Raw genomic sequence first — 17,173 nt, forward strand, 5'->3', positions numbered from 1 at the left:
TAAGAGTTGTGTCCCTTAGTCGGATGTTACGTAATGAGATGATACATAATCCGCCAGAGAGAAAATTGTACAGTGTCGCTGATAATATCAACGTCTCTTGCACTATACCGTTTATGCGTAAATTGCACACATATTTAATTTTTCATTATATTGACGCCTGTTAAAGCTATCGCTTTTCGCATATTTCATTTTAGTACATTGAAGCGTGAAAATAAATTAAACATTCCGTTCAATAATCCTGTGTGTCGCAAGTCAAATCCCGCACTGTAACCACTAAACTTTAAACGTAAATATTTTATTAAAATGCCAAATATTGAAAAAAGCGCCGAACGTTTATATTTAAATGGTAATTATCATTGGTATATGATTTGAGCGCTTTTTTACCACTTGGGAACATGACCTTTACCATTGAAAATGGGAATTGAAGTGTCAATTCACCCACCTGCAAAGTTTAGACTCCGCCCACTGGTTGGCCAAAAGGGGTGGAATTCATATAAGCGCATAAAGGGAAGGCTGACAAAATCATCGTTTGTAATGATAATCACGCAACATATCAAATAAAATTTTACTAGTTATGTCTGAATAAAACATTTGCATGCAAGGAAATGCCTTTTTGAAACGATTTTATTTTTGTTATTATTTGTTTTTACTAACAACGAACTCGGGAGTAGAACACAATGTAAGAGCTCGGTATGTGGTTATGACAAAAATCTCCATATTGGCACTTCTTCGCGACCATTTAAAAAAAATCATTAATTGACCTATTTCAGGATAAATTAAATTTAACGAACGAAAACAAGTAATGATGAAAATAAACAACAATTAAATAGATCGATTTTATGTACGCAACATATTGTACCTGATTTGAAACTGTATTTGTCTGAAAAAACTTACCTTGTTACACATAAGATAAATTCTCTTGAATAATGTAATTGTTTAATTGATTCAATTGTTTACACCAATGTTGACACTCTTTGTTGCAGCATTTTTATCCCGGTGTTTTATTGCACCTTTGTTCATCACAACCCGATTATCTCGTTATGATCGTATACTGCCAAGACAATTACAAAGAAAATAAGGTGTCATAAACCCAGGGACCTATACATGGGTCCCTGCATAAACCGCATGTTGCAGCCTAGTGTCTGGTAATTAAACAAAATTAATGAACCTCTATGTCATCCCCCCTTTGCATATTAAGCAGTCTTTTTAGCCAAATTTTAAAGCCAAAATACTGAACATTTGCTTCAATAAAATATTTTAACATTAAAAAGAATGAAGACATTATCGGAAATGGATTTACAGGAACGTGTATATATATGTGTGTGTGTGTGTGTGTGTGTGTGTGTGTGTGTGTGTGTGTGTGTGTGTGTGTGTGTGTGTGTGTGTGTGTGTGTGTGTGTGTGTGTGTGTGTGTGTGTGTGTGTGTGTGTGTGTGTGTGTGTGTGTGTGTGTGTGTGTGGTGTGTGTGTGTGTGTGTGTGTGTGTGTGTGTGTGTGTGTGTGTGTGTGTGTGTGTGTGTGTGTGTGTGTGTGTGTGTGTGTGTGTGTGTGTGTGTGTGTGTGTGTGTGTCAGTTTAATCTTAATAATACAGTGTTTAATAACTATACATAAATTAAAAATATTGTGCAATTTGACTGCTACGCAGTTGAGGTATTTAAAGGGTACTGGCAAATGTAAACTCCGCTATTACGTGTATAGATGTCAAGTACGTTATTTCAGTGTACGAAACACCATCATGAAAACAAGCAATCACAATAGGGTAAACAATACTTGCGTTAAATAAATTAAATATATATATATCATAGATCATAAAATGCTAGATTTGTATCACTCCTTGTCATTAGTAAAGAGATTTCAATATACATGCAAAGACAGTTCAAGTTGCATAATATGCAGAGTTCTTTTCCGTATGTATGCTAATATTTATTAATATTGTCATTCAATGCAAACAAAACGAAAATCCATTCAATGGAAAAGAAAATGATAAAATTTAACAATTGCTATGTATTCCGCTTTTTTAGGGCTTTGTTTTACAATTGATTAAATGCAACTCTTACACGTTCGATCGCTGATGAACAACAACAATATCCACACCACTTATAATTGTGATCAAATATATATATGTTTCATTATTTTTTAAACATCATCTATAAAAGTCTTACTATAAGAAAGAATACGGCTTATTTATTTGTATTGTTTTGTGGGATTTTCAGTATTTAGTCTTCCGATCACGTTCTCTGATGAACAATACCGCTGCTGTATCAGCAGTATTTTATAAACCGAATATCAAAATTTCATTAGAAAATAATACATTATTAACAATTAGGTAATTACAAATCTTTTCGTGCATATGTTCTGTCCATTTACATCGTTGAAAAAACATTTTCGAACAAGATTCTGTTCTCGTTTACAATCGATACAATCGTTTATCATCGCATGACGTCACACAAGGGAGATAATTAAAAACCCGCAATAACTGAAAGGGTCTATAATATATGTCGATGTAGGTAAAATCTTACGCGCTTACTATTTCGGGCCCGATTGCTTTCATTAATAAATGATGTACTATAATCTACTCCTACTTATAAGAATGTTATGGTAGTTTCATTCGTTTACACATGCGTAGAAAGAACAGAGAATCAAAAGTTCGTAGTTCTTAACCGATATGTTTACGAACGAATACTACCAGTTTATCCCATTCCATGACATATTCAATTTAGGAAGTTTCACAAATCACATTCTTACGATAATTAATTGCTGTATCCGGAATTCAGTGTTTTGAGCACTTGACGGTCCTCAATACACGCAGATCCGTGATGTCGAAATACCAAAATTAAAGTATTGCTCTTAGAATTTGTTTGACCGAAATACTAGAATGATGAGTTTAAAAATATAGTCTATGTGAGATTCTACAAATAATTGAATATGTTTAAAGTTAGAAACGAAACGAAATGACGTTCTATGTCTCAAATGTATCCTCGATCATAAGTTTATAATTCTAATTGGATTCAAGGAACTTTTCAGATGTCCTTTATTCAAGGAACATATTGAGGAGTAAGTATAACGTTTCCACGTAACAATCGCATACTTCCGGTATTTATATTTAATACACGTGAATACACTTAATGATGTCCCGAAAAAAGAGTTTGGAAGAAAAGCTTATTGATCAAACTTCGATAAGCGTGGAACGACGTCGAACGTTACGTGCGTGGACGGCGAATGGACGTCAGCCGACATCTTTTGCGCTACAACCACCCCAGCCAAAACAACTACCACACCAACAACAACTACCACACCTATAACAACCACTTCTCCCATAAAAACCACCACATCTACAACAACCGGCAAACCAACAACAACCACCATACCTATAACAACCACTTCTCCAATAAATTCCACCATTTCTACAACAACCGGCACACCAACAACAACCACCAAACCTATAACAACCACTTCACCAAAAACTACCACTACATCTACAACAATCACCACACGTACAACAACCTCCACACCGACAACGACCACAACACCTAGGCCGACAACAGCGACCACAGCAACAGCAACAACAACACATAAGGCAACGTCGAAGAAAAAAGAGAATACAGAAACAACTACTCAACAAAGTCAGTAGTTTATATCATATTACAGATCATAGATCGATATACATGTATAAATCAAAATTGCTGTCAACAACAATTGTGTTGACATACGTTAGTAAAAATCTTCAATACGTCCGTGCAAATGGAAATCTCGTTACTAAGATTCTGATATGAGTCAGTACCACTAAAAGAGTTCATTCGCGCAATTAATTCTCACTAGTTATTTCAGTTTACATAGCAACTCAGTTTATAAGTTAACCATGATCATTTACATTCGATCAACGAAAACAAAAGATAATATTTCGTCATATCTAATTGTGTGATGTAAAATTTTAAAATATTCTCGCGAACGAACGTTGGATAGGTGACGATAATATTGTCTGTACATGTTGAGTCAACTGTATGTTACGTTTCCTGTTGTTATATGTACATACATTATGCAGAACTGTATCAATGTTTTTACCGTACGAATAATAAATAACTATATATATTCTATCCAAATATAAGCGATTTTATATTAAATGTGTTTAACCATAATACCATATAGTTTTGAGCTATTTTGAGATCAAACACATTAAACAACGCGGGGTTAACCGGCTTGTCGTGATCATCAAATATATTGTCGTCCGCCATTTCTGCCTTCATCAATGATAATTACCTGTATATTTATTTGAGGTTGATAAAAGTCACATACACAAAAGTGAAACACTTACAAAACCAATCTTAAATAATTGCTGAAACTCTTGTGTCACTTAATTGTGGTTTTTCGCGTATTTCATCAATAAAATATAAACACTTCATGAATCATCGTTTCAGGCAATATTGCCACTTCAACGGGCCACTTCAATCGGCCTTATAACAACTTATTTACAAATACGCGCTTGAGTGTGTGTGTCTGCGTTTGGAAAAGCGTCAATCGAGATGTCAAAATAATTAGCCTTTATCACATTAGTAGTAACTATTTTCACTTGACTTTAAGTGAGACCGAAAGGAAGAGCCAGATTCCGAACACATATGAGCCTCGCTCTTGGAAAACTGGGTTAAATGCATGTGCTTAAATTTTCGTCTCATGTTAGCCAGTGCAGATTGTACATGATAAACGGGGACGACACTTCCTGCATTAACTGGATTTTCGCTAGGAAGAGATTTCATTTAACAAAAAAAAAATGCAAATGCAGCGGGGATCGTCGTCCCTTAATAGCCTGTACGTACTGAATATGTTTATCTGGGACGACAATTCACGCATATTCATTAAAACCCTTTTATCAAGACTCCGAAAACATCTGTTGCGATCTCTGTGATACACTGTTTACAAGGTTTATCTTGTTTAATTGTTCGTGTAACGTGGATGTTGTTTTTTTATTAAAATGAAAACCAAGCACTAAAATGAATCTCCCTCATTTTGATGATATATATATATATATATATATATATATATATATATATATATATATATATATATATATATATGACGTTAGCTTGTTTAAATTTCGTATTTACTTTTAAGACGTAGTTGCAACTAGATAATCCATCAATATAATACGTACACTTGAAAAGTATATAAATCAGTCAGATTTACATCAAAAGAAGTTATGTCAACCTATTTTGTATCAGAAATTTTGAAACATGCGGTGACAACGTGTATTTTACACGTACGTACTATCGTTTACACGACCTATTGTGTAGTCACCATGAGTCAGGTATCTCATAACAACGAGTCAGGTTTCTCATTAAAACAAGTCAGGTAGCTCGTTACAACAAGTCAAGTATCTCGTTACAACGAATCAGGTATCTCATTACAACAAGTCAGGTATCTCGTTACAACGAATCAGGTATCTCGTTACAGCGAGTCAGGTATCTCACTATAATGAGTCAGGTGTCTCATTTCAATGAGTCAAGTATCTCATTACAACAAGTCAGGTATCACGTTACAACGAATCAGGTATCTCGTTACAGAGAGCCAGGAATCTCGTTACAACTAATCAGGTATCTCGTTACAGCTAGTTAGGTATCTCACAACAACGAGTCATGTATCTCATTTCAACGAGTCAAGTATCTCATTTTAACGAGTCAGGTATCTCCTTACAACGAATTCAGGTATCTTGTTACAACGAGTCATGAATCTTGTTACAACGAGGTAGTTGTCTCGTTACAACGAATTTGGTATATACATGTAGTTACAACGAGTAAGTTGTCACGTTTAAACTAAACTGGTATCTCATCAAAGCGAATCAGGAATCTCGAAATCAGGTGTCTGAATAAGCAATTCGAAGAGCTAACAATTTGATTGCAAAAGATGACATGATAATTGATGAAGTATTAGCACGCCTATCTATAGCGCAGTTGTGAGTCGGTAATAAAGATAAAAAGTTATCAGTTAAACCTTACATTATAGCCACTGCGATGAATAGAGTTCGCTGAAATATGCTAACGAAAAACGCACGCCATTGTACTTGCCGTATGTTGAGTTGTAACAATATAATTGTATATTGCATTACACATACAAGAACATAAATCCGTAATTGAAAAATACTTTTCAGTGTATGTTTTGTTATTTAAAATACAAATTCAACTAACAGTAGACTTTAAAGGAGTTCAAATCTTTGTAGCACTGCCACTCTTTGCAGGTGTGGGATGAGTATTAATATACTTTGCTACTGAATGTGATAATTATATAAATGAGTTTACAATAAATCTGCTTGCTATCGACCTGTGAACTTTACAAATGAAAAAAACAAAAATTCTTTCCGCAATGATCACATAGATTTATTATAAAAAGTATTTTGAAAAATATTAGGTGTTTTTTCAGGAACATTTAATTTTTATCTTGACATATTTATCTTTGTTAAATATGCAAAATATATTAAAAGGGCCTTTTCACAGATTTTGGCATGTATTGAAGATTGTCATCAAATGCTTTATATTGATAAATGTAAAAATTGGATCTAAAAAGCGCCAGTATAATATCAAGAATAAAATTAAAACAGGAAAAAAAGTAATCCTCAACAGGGCTCGAACCACTGACCCATGGAGTCCTGGAGTAAAAGTTTGCCACTAAGACCACTCGGCCATCCGTGCTCATACAATGAAGGTCGTATTTTATACTCATATTTACAAGCAATCCTCGTAGTTTCACAAAATATAACCACAACAACAGAACTCTCCAAATTATTCAATCATGTCGCGTTGCAACGCTTTATAATTTTAAGGTTTTTAAATCGTCAAAAGATGCAGATTAGGGCTATTTAATAGCATGGTTAATGTTCAGTATTACTGTTTCCTCACAGATCTCAACACTCAAACGAAAAGTTGCGAATATGAAAGAACTTTTTCCTAATGTTGTTACTTTACCAAAACGCGAAAAGGCTCCTTTAATATTTCCAAAGCAATATTGAATATTTAAAGCAAACAATTTCGAGCGATAAAACTGAGATTTGATAAATGCTTTGCATGAAGTACTTATGTCTCAAACGAAAACGCTGAAATAAAAACTAGAACATTAAATCGACAATCAACATATTTTTAAAGATGTTTTTTAAATCAATTGTAACTATATATCATCCATTTGTAATTTCACATTGCAAATAAATAAAAATTTGCAATCAAATTAATAAATGAATATGAGCTTGTTATTTCAAATCATAGTGTGAAATAACAAAAATAAATGTATAATATTCAGTAAAAAACACTTCCCTATTGCAATAATTGCATCATAAGAGGCATTGCCTGCTGTTAAAAAACTCCTTATTACTATTATTTTGTAAAAACCTTGCTTTGCTTAGTTTATGAGACATTTGTAAAATAATAAAATGACAATTTAATCGCTTTTCTACAAATATTTTTGCTTGTTGACGGGTAACAATGTAGTAGTATTTTCATTTTGCACCAACACATGCATTAGAGGCCTCCAGTAAACATTTTAAAGAATCACCAAATTGAATACTGGTTTGACGTTACAATGTTCACACACAAACGTTTTGCAAAATATAAATCATTTGTTAAATGCTAATCTTCCAGATTTGATGACTAAACACACGTATTTATATCAAGTGTATACGTATATATGCATGTAGACGTGTTCGGAAATAAAAGTAGAAAATACATAACAACGCATGGACACGGATTTTATTGCACATACTGAGAAAAAACACTGTTCGCAGTGATGCAGTACAAACAATTCTAACCGTTATCGTGTTAAAACATTAGTTATTATACAAAGGCAAAATCCTATGCTTGTTTTAAGTAATTTCATTATTCGGACTATATCTTTGTGTAAGTACATTCTGGAAGTTCGCTTACGCCTCCGTATTCAGACGATCACAAAACTTAGTGACCTAACGGTATGATTACAATCGGAAACTAGAAATGGCGCGGCAGAGGCCGACGCGTATCCCCACGCCGAATGTTTGACCTAGGTGTGCCCCAGGGTTGGTAATGGGGCCATGCATAGCTGAGATTGACCGTATTGTCATAAGAGAAGTTCATCATCAATTAGAAGTGAATTGGTGTAGAAATGAAGAAGTTATAGTAAAAGGCAATTTTGGGCGGGTGTGACATATGTGGGCAGGGCGCCCCAGGGTTGGTAATTGTGCCATGCATAGTTGAGATTGACCGTATTGTCATAAGAGAAGTTCAGTATCAATTTGAAGTGAATCGGTGTAGAAATGAAGAAATTATAGTAAAAGGCAATTTAGGGCTGGTGTGGTCTATGTGGGCGGGGCCCCAGGGTTGGTAATGGGGCCATGCATAGTTGAGATTGACCGTATTGTCATAAGAGAGGTTCAGTATCAATTTGAAGTGAATCGGTGTAGAAATGAAGAAATTATAGTAAAAGGCAATTTTGGGTGGGTGTGGTCTATGTGGGCGGGGCGCCCCAGGATTGGTAATGGGGCCATGCATAGTTGAGATTGACTGTATTGTCATAAGAGAAGTTCAATATCAATTTGAAGTGAATTGGTGTAGAAATGAAGAAATTATAGTAAAGGCAATTTTGGGTGGGTGTGGTCTATGTGGGCGGGGCCCCAGGGTTGGTTATGGGGCCATGCATAGTTGAGGGTGACCCTAATGTCATAAGAGAAGTTCAGTATCAATTTGAAGTGAATCCGTGTAGAAATGAAAAAAATTATAGTAAATGGAATTTTTTGGTGGGTGTGGCCTATGTGGGCGGGCGCCCCAGGGTTGGGATTGGGGCCATGCATAGTTGAGATTGACCCTAATGTCATAACAAAAGTTCAGTATCAATTTGAAGTGAATCCGTGTAGAAATGAAAAAATTATAGTAAATGGAAATTTTTGGTGGGTGTGGCCTATGTGGGCAGGGCGCCCCAGGGTTGGGAATGGGGCCATGCATGGTTGGGATTGACCGTATTGTCATAAGAGAGGTCCAGTATCAATTTGAAGTGAATCGGTGTAGAAATAAAGAAGTAAATGTAAAATAACCTAAAAAAATGAGTGATAATTTCTGACGCGGCCCCACCCCAACCGCTATAACTTTTGACCCAGGGGTCAGATCAAAATTCCAAATAGTGCAGGGTCGCACATATGCTCATAGCTACCATGTGTGTAAGTTTCAAGGTTCTTGTGCTTTTAGTGTAGGAGGAGATAGTGGCCAGGACGGACGGACAGACAGACGGACGGACGGCGGAGATAACCACAATATCCCCACCTTTTTTTCAAAAAGCGTGGGGATAATCACGCAATTCATTATATCAGTAATATTGCGTTTGAGACGTTTTCAGTTTTATGACGCACTTGACAGTCCTCACTTTACGCAGAACAAAGAGAGTATTTGTCAGGATGTAAAAGCAAAAGTATTTCTCGAGAGAATGCGCGGCCGATATAGAGAATTGACGAGTTTATCAACGATGTTGTTCAGGCGTTTGTTGTTTCTAAGCGTGTGCGTTTCTTTTGTTTGGACTGATAAGCCAGATCAAATCCTCAATTTTTAGCTCATCTATTTTTTGAAAAAAAATTATGAGCTATTGTCATCACCTTGGCGTCGGCGTCGGCGTCGGCGTCGGCGTTGGCGTTGGCGTCGGCGTCCGGTTAAGTTTTGCGTTTAGGTCCACTTTTCTCAGAAAGTATCAATGCTATTGCATTCAAACTTGGTACACTTACTTACTATCATGAGGGGACTGGGCAGGCAAAGTTAGATAAATCTGGCGTGCATTTTGACACAATTATGTGCCCTTTTTATACTTAAAAAATTGAAAATTTTGGTTAAGTTTTGCGTTTAGTTCCACTTTTCTCAGTGAGTATCAATGCTATTGCATTCAAACTTGGTACACTTACTTACTATCATGAGGGGACTGGGCAGGCAAAGTTAGATAACTCTGGCATGCATTTTGACAGAATTATGTGCCCTTTTTATACTTAGAAAATTGACAATTTTGGTTAAGTTTTGTGTTTAGGTCCATTTTATTCCTTAAGCATCAAAGCTATTGCTTTCATACTTGCAACACTTACTAACTATCATAAGGGGACTGTGCAGGCAAAGTAATGTAACTCTGACTGGCATTTTGACAGAATTATGTGCCCTTTTTATACTTAGAAAATTGAAAATTTGATTAAGTTTTGTGTTTAGGTCCACTTTATTCCTACAGTATCAAAGCTATTGCTTTCATACTTGCAAGATTTATGAACTATCATAAGGGGACGGTGCAGGCAAAGTTATGTAGCTCTGACTGGCATTTGGACGGAATTATGGGCCCTTTATACTTAGAAAATTTAAAATTTGGTTAAGATTTATGTTTTGGTCCACTTTACCCCTAAAGTATCATAGATATTGCTTTCATACTTGGAACACTCACAAACTATCATAAGGGTACAGTAAAGGACAAGTTGCATAACTCTGGTTGTCATTGTTATGGAATTATGGCCCTTTTTTGACTTAGTAACTTTTAATATATGGTTAAATTTTGTGTTTCGATCCACTCGAAGTATCAAGGCTATTGCTTTCAAACTTCAAATACTTACATGCTATCATGAGGTTACTGTACCTGGCAACTTGAATTTTACTTTGACCTTTAAATGACCTTGACTCTCAAGGTCAAATTATTAAATTTTGCTAAAATTGCCATAACTTCTTTATTTATGATTAGATTTGATTGATACTTTGATGAAACTACTCTTACCTGACATACCACAATAGACTTCACCCAAACCATCCCCCGTGCCCTCCCCCCCTCCCCCTCCCCCCCCCTATTTTTTTTTTTTTTTTTTTTTTTAAGATCATCTCACAAATGACCACCACACCCTCACACTATACCCCCCCCCACCCCCCCCCCCCCACCCCCCCCCCCCAATTTTTTTTTTTGATTTTTTTTTTTTTTTTTTTTTTTTTAAGATCATCTCACAAATTATCACCACACCCTCACACTATACCCCCCCCCCATTTTTTTTTTAAAACGGTTATGTTTGAAATACCGTCCAACCATCGCGCCCAAACCCCCCCCCCCCCCCCGATTTTTTTTTTCTTTTTTTTTTCGCTTTTTTGGAAGATAATGTAATAAATGTCCACAACCCCACACTATACACCCTTCTTCACTCCACTCCTCCCTCCTTTGTGATTGAAAATGAGAGTCCCTTCACATTTAAAAAGAAAATAGATGAGCGGTCTGCACCCGCAAGGCGGTGCTCTTGTTATTATTAGTCCTCTACCGGTGAAACCGAAGAGGGACTTACTGTTTGCTCTCTGTGTGTCAGTCTGTCAGTCTGTCACACTTTTTCTGGATCCTGCGTTTACTTTAAAAGTTCTTCTTATTTTTTCATGAAACTTGAAACACGGACAGATAACAATATGGAGATTATGCACGTCATTTCATTTTGTTCCTACATCAAGAATTTTGGTTGCTATGGCAACAAATACACTAGAAATATTGCTGACAATGGTAGATCCTGCGATAACTTTAAAAGTTCTTCATATTTTTCATGAAACTTGAAACATGAATACATTGAAATATGGAGATTATGCACATAAATTCATTTTGTTCCTACGTCAAGAATTCTGGTTGCTATGGCAACAAATAAACTATAAATATTGCTGAAAATGGTGGATCCTTCGTAGGTAGGGGACTTTTATTGCTTGGCAATAGCCTTGTTGATCATATTTCAATAGTGATTTATTTGGAACAAACGAGCGGGAAACAGTGTGAAACGTGTAAGATCCGTGGCCATGTGTTATCAAAGATCTAGCCTCAGGGTACCAATTATCGAACGGAACCAATTCTCGAACGATTTTTTAAATTATTAAATTTACTCAAGGTGGAATCGTTTAATTTGAAATCGGGTTCTATTTTAAGTAAGTCCAATATGAATACATTCTATTGGCAAACTTCCAACTTGACAGCCTCTTCTTCGTAAACGCAACTGCAGACGAAGATTCATTGAACCAAATAAAAATTTAATATTTGACCAGATAAATGTGTGGTTAATTCAGTTAGATCATTATAAGTCATCAAAATGTTTTTTTATATAAGATTCTAACAATTTGAGCGATGTTTTCATTTACCTTTAAGGCTTTTTACTACCATTCACTTTGTTAACAACTGTCAAAATAAGCGATTACATTTACTTTGCCCTGTTTTCTATTTTATTTTAATGGATTAGGTTGCGAACAACTATTGTTTTATGGTCAATTCGTACTGACGCCAACTCATAACTCTGTAACATTCAACCACATTAATTGAGAATCATTGTATTCCTCAATTTAATATATCTATATAGATTGTCTTTTTATTTCTTTTAGACAAATGACACTAAAATTCAAATAAATACTCAGTCTGTGCTCTACAAGCGGCAGTCAGGGATGTCAAAAAAGGAACATGTTTGTTCAAAGTATCAATTAGTATTAATCTTTTGATTAAATGAACAACATATATTAGTAATGATTTTCCACGTCAGTTTGCAATGTAAATACATCTATTCTACCAGTTTATGTGTGTCTTGCAAATGTCTGATGGCTTGCTTGAGTGAACGTTCGATAAATGGTTCCAAACGGGTTGCAAAATGTAAACACAACCAACTTCATTTGACCAACGGTAAGGTCGAGTTATTAACGCTTGTTTTCTTTACATTTTATAGTTTTAGAAAGAGAAGTCTTTTACCTGAAATATCAGCCTAAATTAATTTGAAAAACTTGAAACAGTTTGACAAATTAAATAAAATCGGCAAAAAATCGTTCGAGAGTTGGTACCATGAGGCTCACGACATAATTAAGCTTTCAATGATTTTAAACAATAAAAATAAGCATCGATTGTCTGAATGTTCCATAAAATACGGGACATGTGAAAATAAAATAAAATTAATATAATACAATTATTGACATCAATTGTTTTAAAATGGTGGTGCTTAATGATTATTCAAAATTACTAATCTCATGGTTATTCACAATTGTCGTGCGAGACCGTTATATGTACCCTGCCTATTGGGTATGATTGGGTTTAAAAAATCAATATAAAAACTTTCGAAATAGGAACACAAATCAAAAATTATATAAAAACAACAACAAGGCATCACATTCAAAAATACTGCTTCCCTAGTATATATTTCTTTGTAAATGAAAATAAACTTTACACTTTTTTTGTAAGGAGTGAAAACGGTAATTAAACTATAACCGTTGGAATGATATATAGTCAATACCATGAGGAATTTAATCGAATACGTTTCAATTTGTGTAACGCAACGATAGCCGTATGAATCATAAACTTGTATAAAACACGTTAGCAATATTTCTAAAACATCAGTATATTGTGTCCAACAAGAAGTGATAATCGTTTGTTATTGATTTCAATTGATTTACTTTCTTCCAGCACTGTGTTCTTCTGAATGTCAAAACGGAGGAACGTGTGTATCACCTGACGTGTGTGAGTGCCCCAAGGGATATAATGGACTACGGTGTGAAAACGGTAATTGAACTAAATCACATGTACGTTCATTTTAACCATCCGTCCACCTGAACATCATTCATTCTTTCTGTCTGTCTTCCCGGTCTGTTCACAAAAATGTACCCTTTAAAAGAGTGTTTAGTACTTCAAGATACTTGCCGTTTGTTTTTCAAAGATCGTCGAGTCACAGTTACTTAAATAAATAAAGGCCTTATGACGTAAAAATGCCAATTTTTTATTATTGTTCATTCTAACACGGCACGTGTCAAATTTCATATAAACAAAGAAGAACTTCCGGCCTGGGTTATTCGACAACAAACTATGGGCGTATTTATGTGAGAGCTTCACATAAAATAGTACAATAATAAGATACATTGTATAAATCTTTAGTAAAAACCGTGTTAGAATCGAAATAATCCTTGTATGTTATAGTTTGTTGTCGAATAACCCATGGCCGGTAGTTTAGATGCGTGGTTTCAAATCACTCGTGCTGCGCACTCGGGATTTAATCCATACGACAACAAACTATAACGTACACGAATTATTTCTTAAACAAAAATAAGGCTCTAAATATTAGCTGGGTTGTCGGGATAAGACAGGTATAATACTTGAGGATCGTTTTAACTTTATATTTCTGCACACTAAAAACACTAACTTAGCATTATCTGATGCAGTCAACAAATAGTACTCACATGCAACGCAGATTACAAGCCTGTGTTTAAGAACGGAATGGATGCTATTCTGTATGCGAGATACTCGTGCACGTGTAGTTTAACAACCGGTAAATTACAGTGCATGGGGACCGAGGTAGAATGCAAGCCAAGTATGTAACTCAGTATTACTTATTTGGTTGCGTTCCAATTATTTAAGCTCTCAGGCCAATTTGCAACACATCTATACTGATTTCTAAATAACAAACAACATCGACTAAAAAACATCGACATTTATGGCAAAGAAATGTTGTGCTTAAATATACACAAATAATCATTATAATTTTAATAATATTATCCTATTTAAATAGTGATTTACGTTTTTCCAAAATCACATATCAGATGACAGTAACAATAACTACTCTTCTAATGTTTCTAAAATTCAATTATTTTTAAATTTATGTCATTTACACATTACAAGCAATTTACATGTACAATAAGAATTAGCACTCACTTTTACTTTGCGTTCAGAAACAAAAAACTGTACTTTGGAGGCTGGACAAAATGTGAACTACTGGCACATGTCGACCAACACGACGCTGCCTGAGGGAGAAAAGGCAAGTTATTTTGTTTTCTGAACGAATATACCGAAATCATAATTCTATATATTACCTATTTATAAGAAGACATACTTATATAGTAATGACACGCATGTTAATATATATCTCGCCATCTACATTTATTTGTGACATATTTCCAATCACTAAATGCACCATTTATACCTTCGTAGTTTGCGATTGAAAGAAGTCGACCCCAAAAAAAAAAATACTAGTATAAGTATCATACATACATGAGGATAACTGTCTGATATTTATTTTATGACTCAGTCGTTACCAGTAACACGTCTTGAATCTGGTATTGGATTAGTTATAAAGATCGGTTAAATTGCACCATACATTTTTACAATCATATAGTTTCTTATCGTTTAAAACTCATGGTGAGGAATATACAAAACAATAGATGTGGGTCATCTGGGGGGTTGATTTATGTGCCCAAACCCAATCAAACCCAATCAAACACAATCAAACCTGACACATATTTGTTTCGGTGTAGCTGTCTAGCATGAGCTTTTATCTAGATTTCTTACGTTAATTATATGCAGCGGGAATATTGACCGCTTACAAATTCAGCAAATGTGCATGTTTTATGGAACGCCAACTTGATTTAGTGTATATTACTCATTTGTGGGTATAATACCGATACGTGTGCAAATAAGCACTTTAAAGTAAAGTTTACATGTTGTCGATTTATTTTCTAGAATTTAACACATTTATGAAACAAATTAAAATGTGCATTACTATATGAATGCTTAATTAATGCACAAAATGAATTATTAGTTTGTTTGAGCCTACAAAAACTAAATAAAGTCGATCTTAACTTTTTTTAAATGCACAGGATAAGTTTAATATTACTCTTAATCACGGCTTTGGAATTACAGTAATACCAAGCGGTATTCTCTGGCCTTATATTTAATAAAATCATTGGCTAAGAAAAAGATATTTCACATTGTTATGGACTTCCCAATGCCGGACTTGTTTGTAGCTGGCGAATAAAAAGCCAGTTCACAGATACTTTCCTTCTTAAAAATATCGCACGGACGTGTTTATACAGACGCATTTAATCAGCGTTTGTGTCATTTCATAGCTAGAGGTACTTTTAAGTTGTGGCCAAAGGGTCATGTATAATTTATTGCATTAAAATTGTCATATTATATTATGTGATAAAAATTACGTTGCTTAAACTCCGGTTCTTTTTTTGCAGGTGACAAATGGTACACAAATTCGTGTAACGTGTCAAAATACTGGTTTCGACTATTCGGACTATTACAGTAATGACGTATCCACAGCTTACATTGATTGCTTAGATGGCGTATTCAAAAAGCATGAGTTGAAATGCTAATTAGGTTGGTTCTATATTGGTTATATTTGTACGATTATAAAAAAACGTGTCAGCACTAGATAATTGCTATTGATTAAGAGGCATACTTTCTATGATAATTTGTGTATGTTTGCCCACATGTCGAAAGTTTAAAGGGTGCGTCTTATTTAATGTAGCCAATGTTGAATCAAAATAGTATTGTACTTGTGCACAGTAAAATACCAAGTTCATCTTATTTGTTTATACATTTCACATTTGAACATAGAAATAACAATACGTTTCAAGCAGGCTTAAATAATTATATTGTTGAAAACCAACGGTTGGAACAATATTTATAGCTGCTACCTGACTAACTCGGATATGGTGTTGGTTTTATTTTCAAGATACAAAGCTACCTCCTGAATCGTCACCTATCCCTAAAAATTGTACAACGATCGAAAATGGACAAAAAACAGATCGTGGTAAATCGTTCACATGCAATCCAGACTACAAGCCTTCGTTCAAGAACGGAATGGATGCTATTTTGTATGCGAGATACTCGTGCAAGTGTAGTCAAACAACCGGTAGATTACAGTGCATGGGGACCGAGGTAGAATGCAAGCCAAGTATGTAATCATTATTACTTATTTGTTTTCGTTCCAATAAAATAAGCTTCGAAGGCCAATTTGCAACACATCTATACTGATTTCTAAAACAAACATCAACGACACAATTCGACAAGTATGACAAAGAAATTTTGTGCTTAAACAGATACATTGCTTTTAATATAAACTTATTTTTTTGTGCGTAAAACGTCAACGCAAATTTTGGATCTCGATACAGTTGGCTGCATGATACCGGCAAATGTTGCAACAAGGTATGACTCTCGATGACCCGAAAGAACGACGAACCATCTCCGCGGCTAACGCTATGAAATACAGCACGGTCAATTTCTGATCTTTAACTTGTGAACCATCTGATGTGTTTTACTTCGAGCCAAACAGAAGAATGTTCGAGTGTGTCAAGGGTCATGGGCTGCTAGGCAACGCCGCGGTGAGGATAAGTGGGATTTGGAAACGACGGGTCGTCCCCGAATGCCGGAAAGGTAATTGGAGGCATATATT

The 17,173-nt window shown here is 35.0% G+C and overlaps 1 protein-coding gene and 1 long non-coding RNA gene across 2 annotated transcripts in view; both read left to right on the forward strand.

Annotated features, from left to right (window-relative positions):
• The window catches only part of LOC127839617 (protein kinase C-binding protein NELL2-like), a 19,481-nt gene extending 4,175 nt beyond the window's left edge, over positions 1-15,306 (forward strand). Inside the window, exons 4-6 of the mRNA XM_052368004.1 lie at positions 13,408-13,503; positions 14,664-14,749; positions 15,295-15,306. Coding sequence (XP_052223964.1) covers positions 13,408-13,503; positions 14,664-14,749; positions 15,295-15,306 — 194 coding nt within the window. The remainder of the gene's footprint in view (positions 1-13,407; positions 13,504-14,663; positions 14,750-15,294) is intronic.
• Positions 15,307-15,957: 651 nt separating this feature from the next.
• Positions 15,958-16,957, forward strand: LOC127839176 (uncharacterized). The gene is made up of 3 exons (XR_008030198.1): positions 15,958-16,095; positions 16,454-16,675; positions 16,893-16,957. It is a non-coding gene; the product is annotated as an uncharacterized LOC127839176 (long non-coding RNA).
• Positions 16,958-17,173: the final 216 nt, after the last annotated feature.

Source organism: Dreissena polymorpha, chromosome 7 (assembly GCF_020536995.1).
Source record: "Dreissena polymorpha isolate Duluth1 chromosome 7, UMN_Dpol_1.0, whole genome shotgun sequence".
NCBI classification, from domain to species: Eukaryota; Metazoa; Mollusca; class Bivalvia; order Myida; family Dreissenidae; genus Dreissena; species Dreissena polymorpha.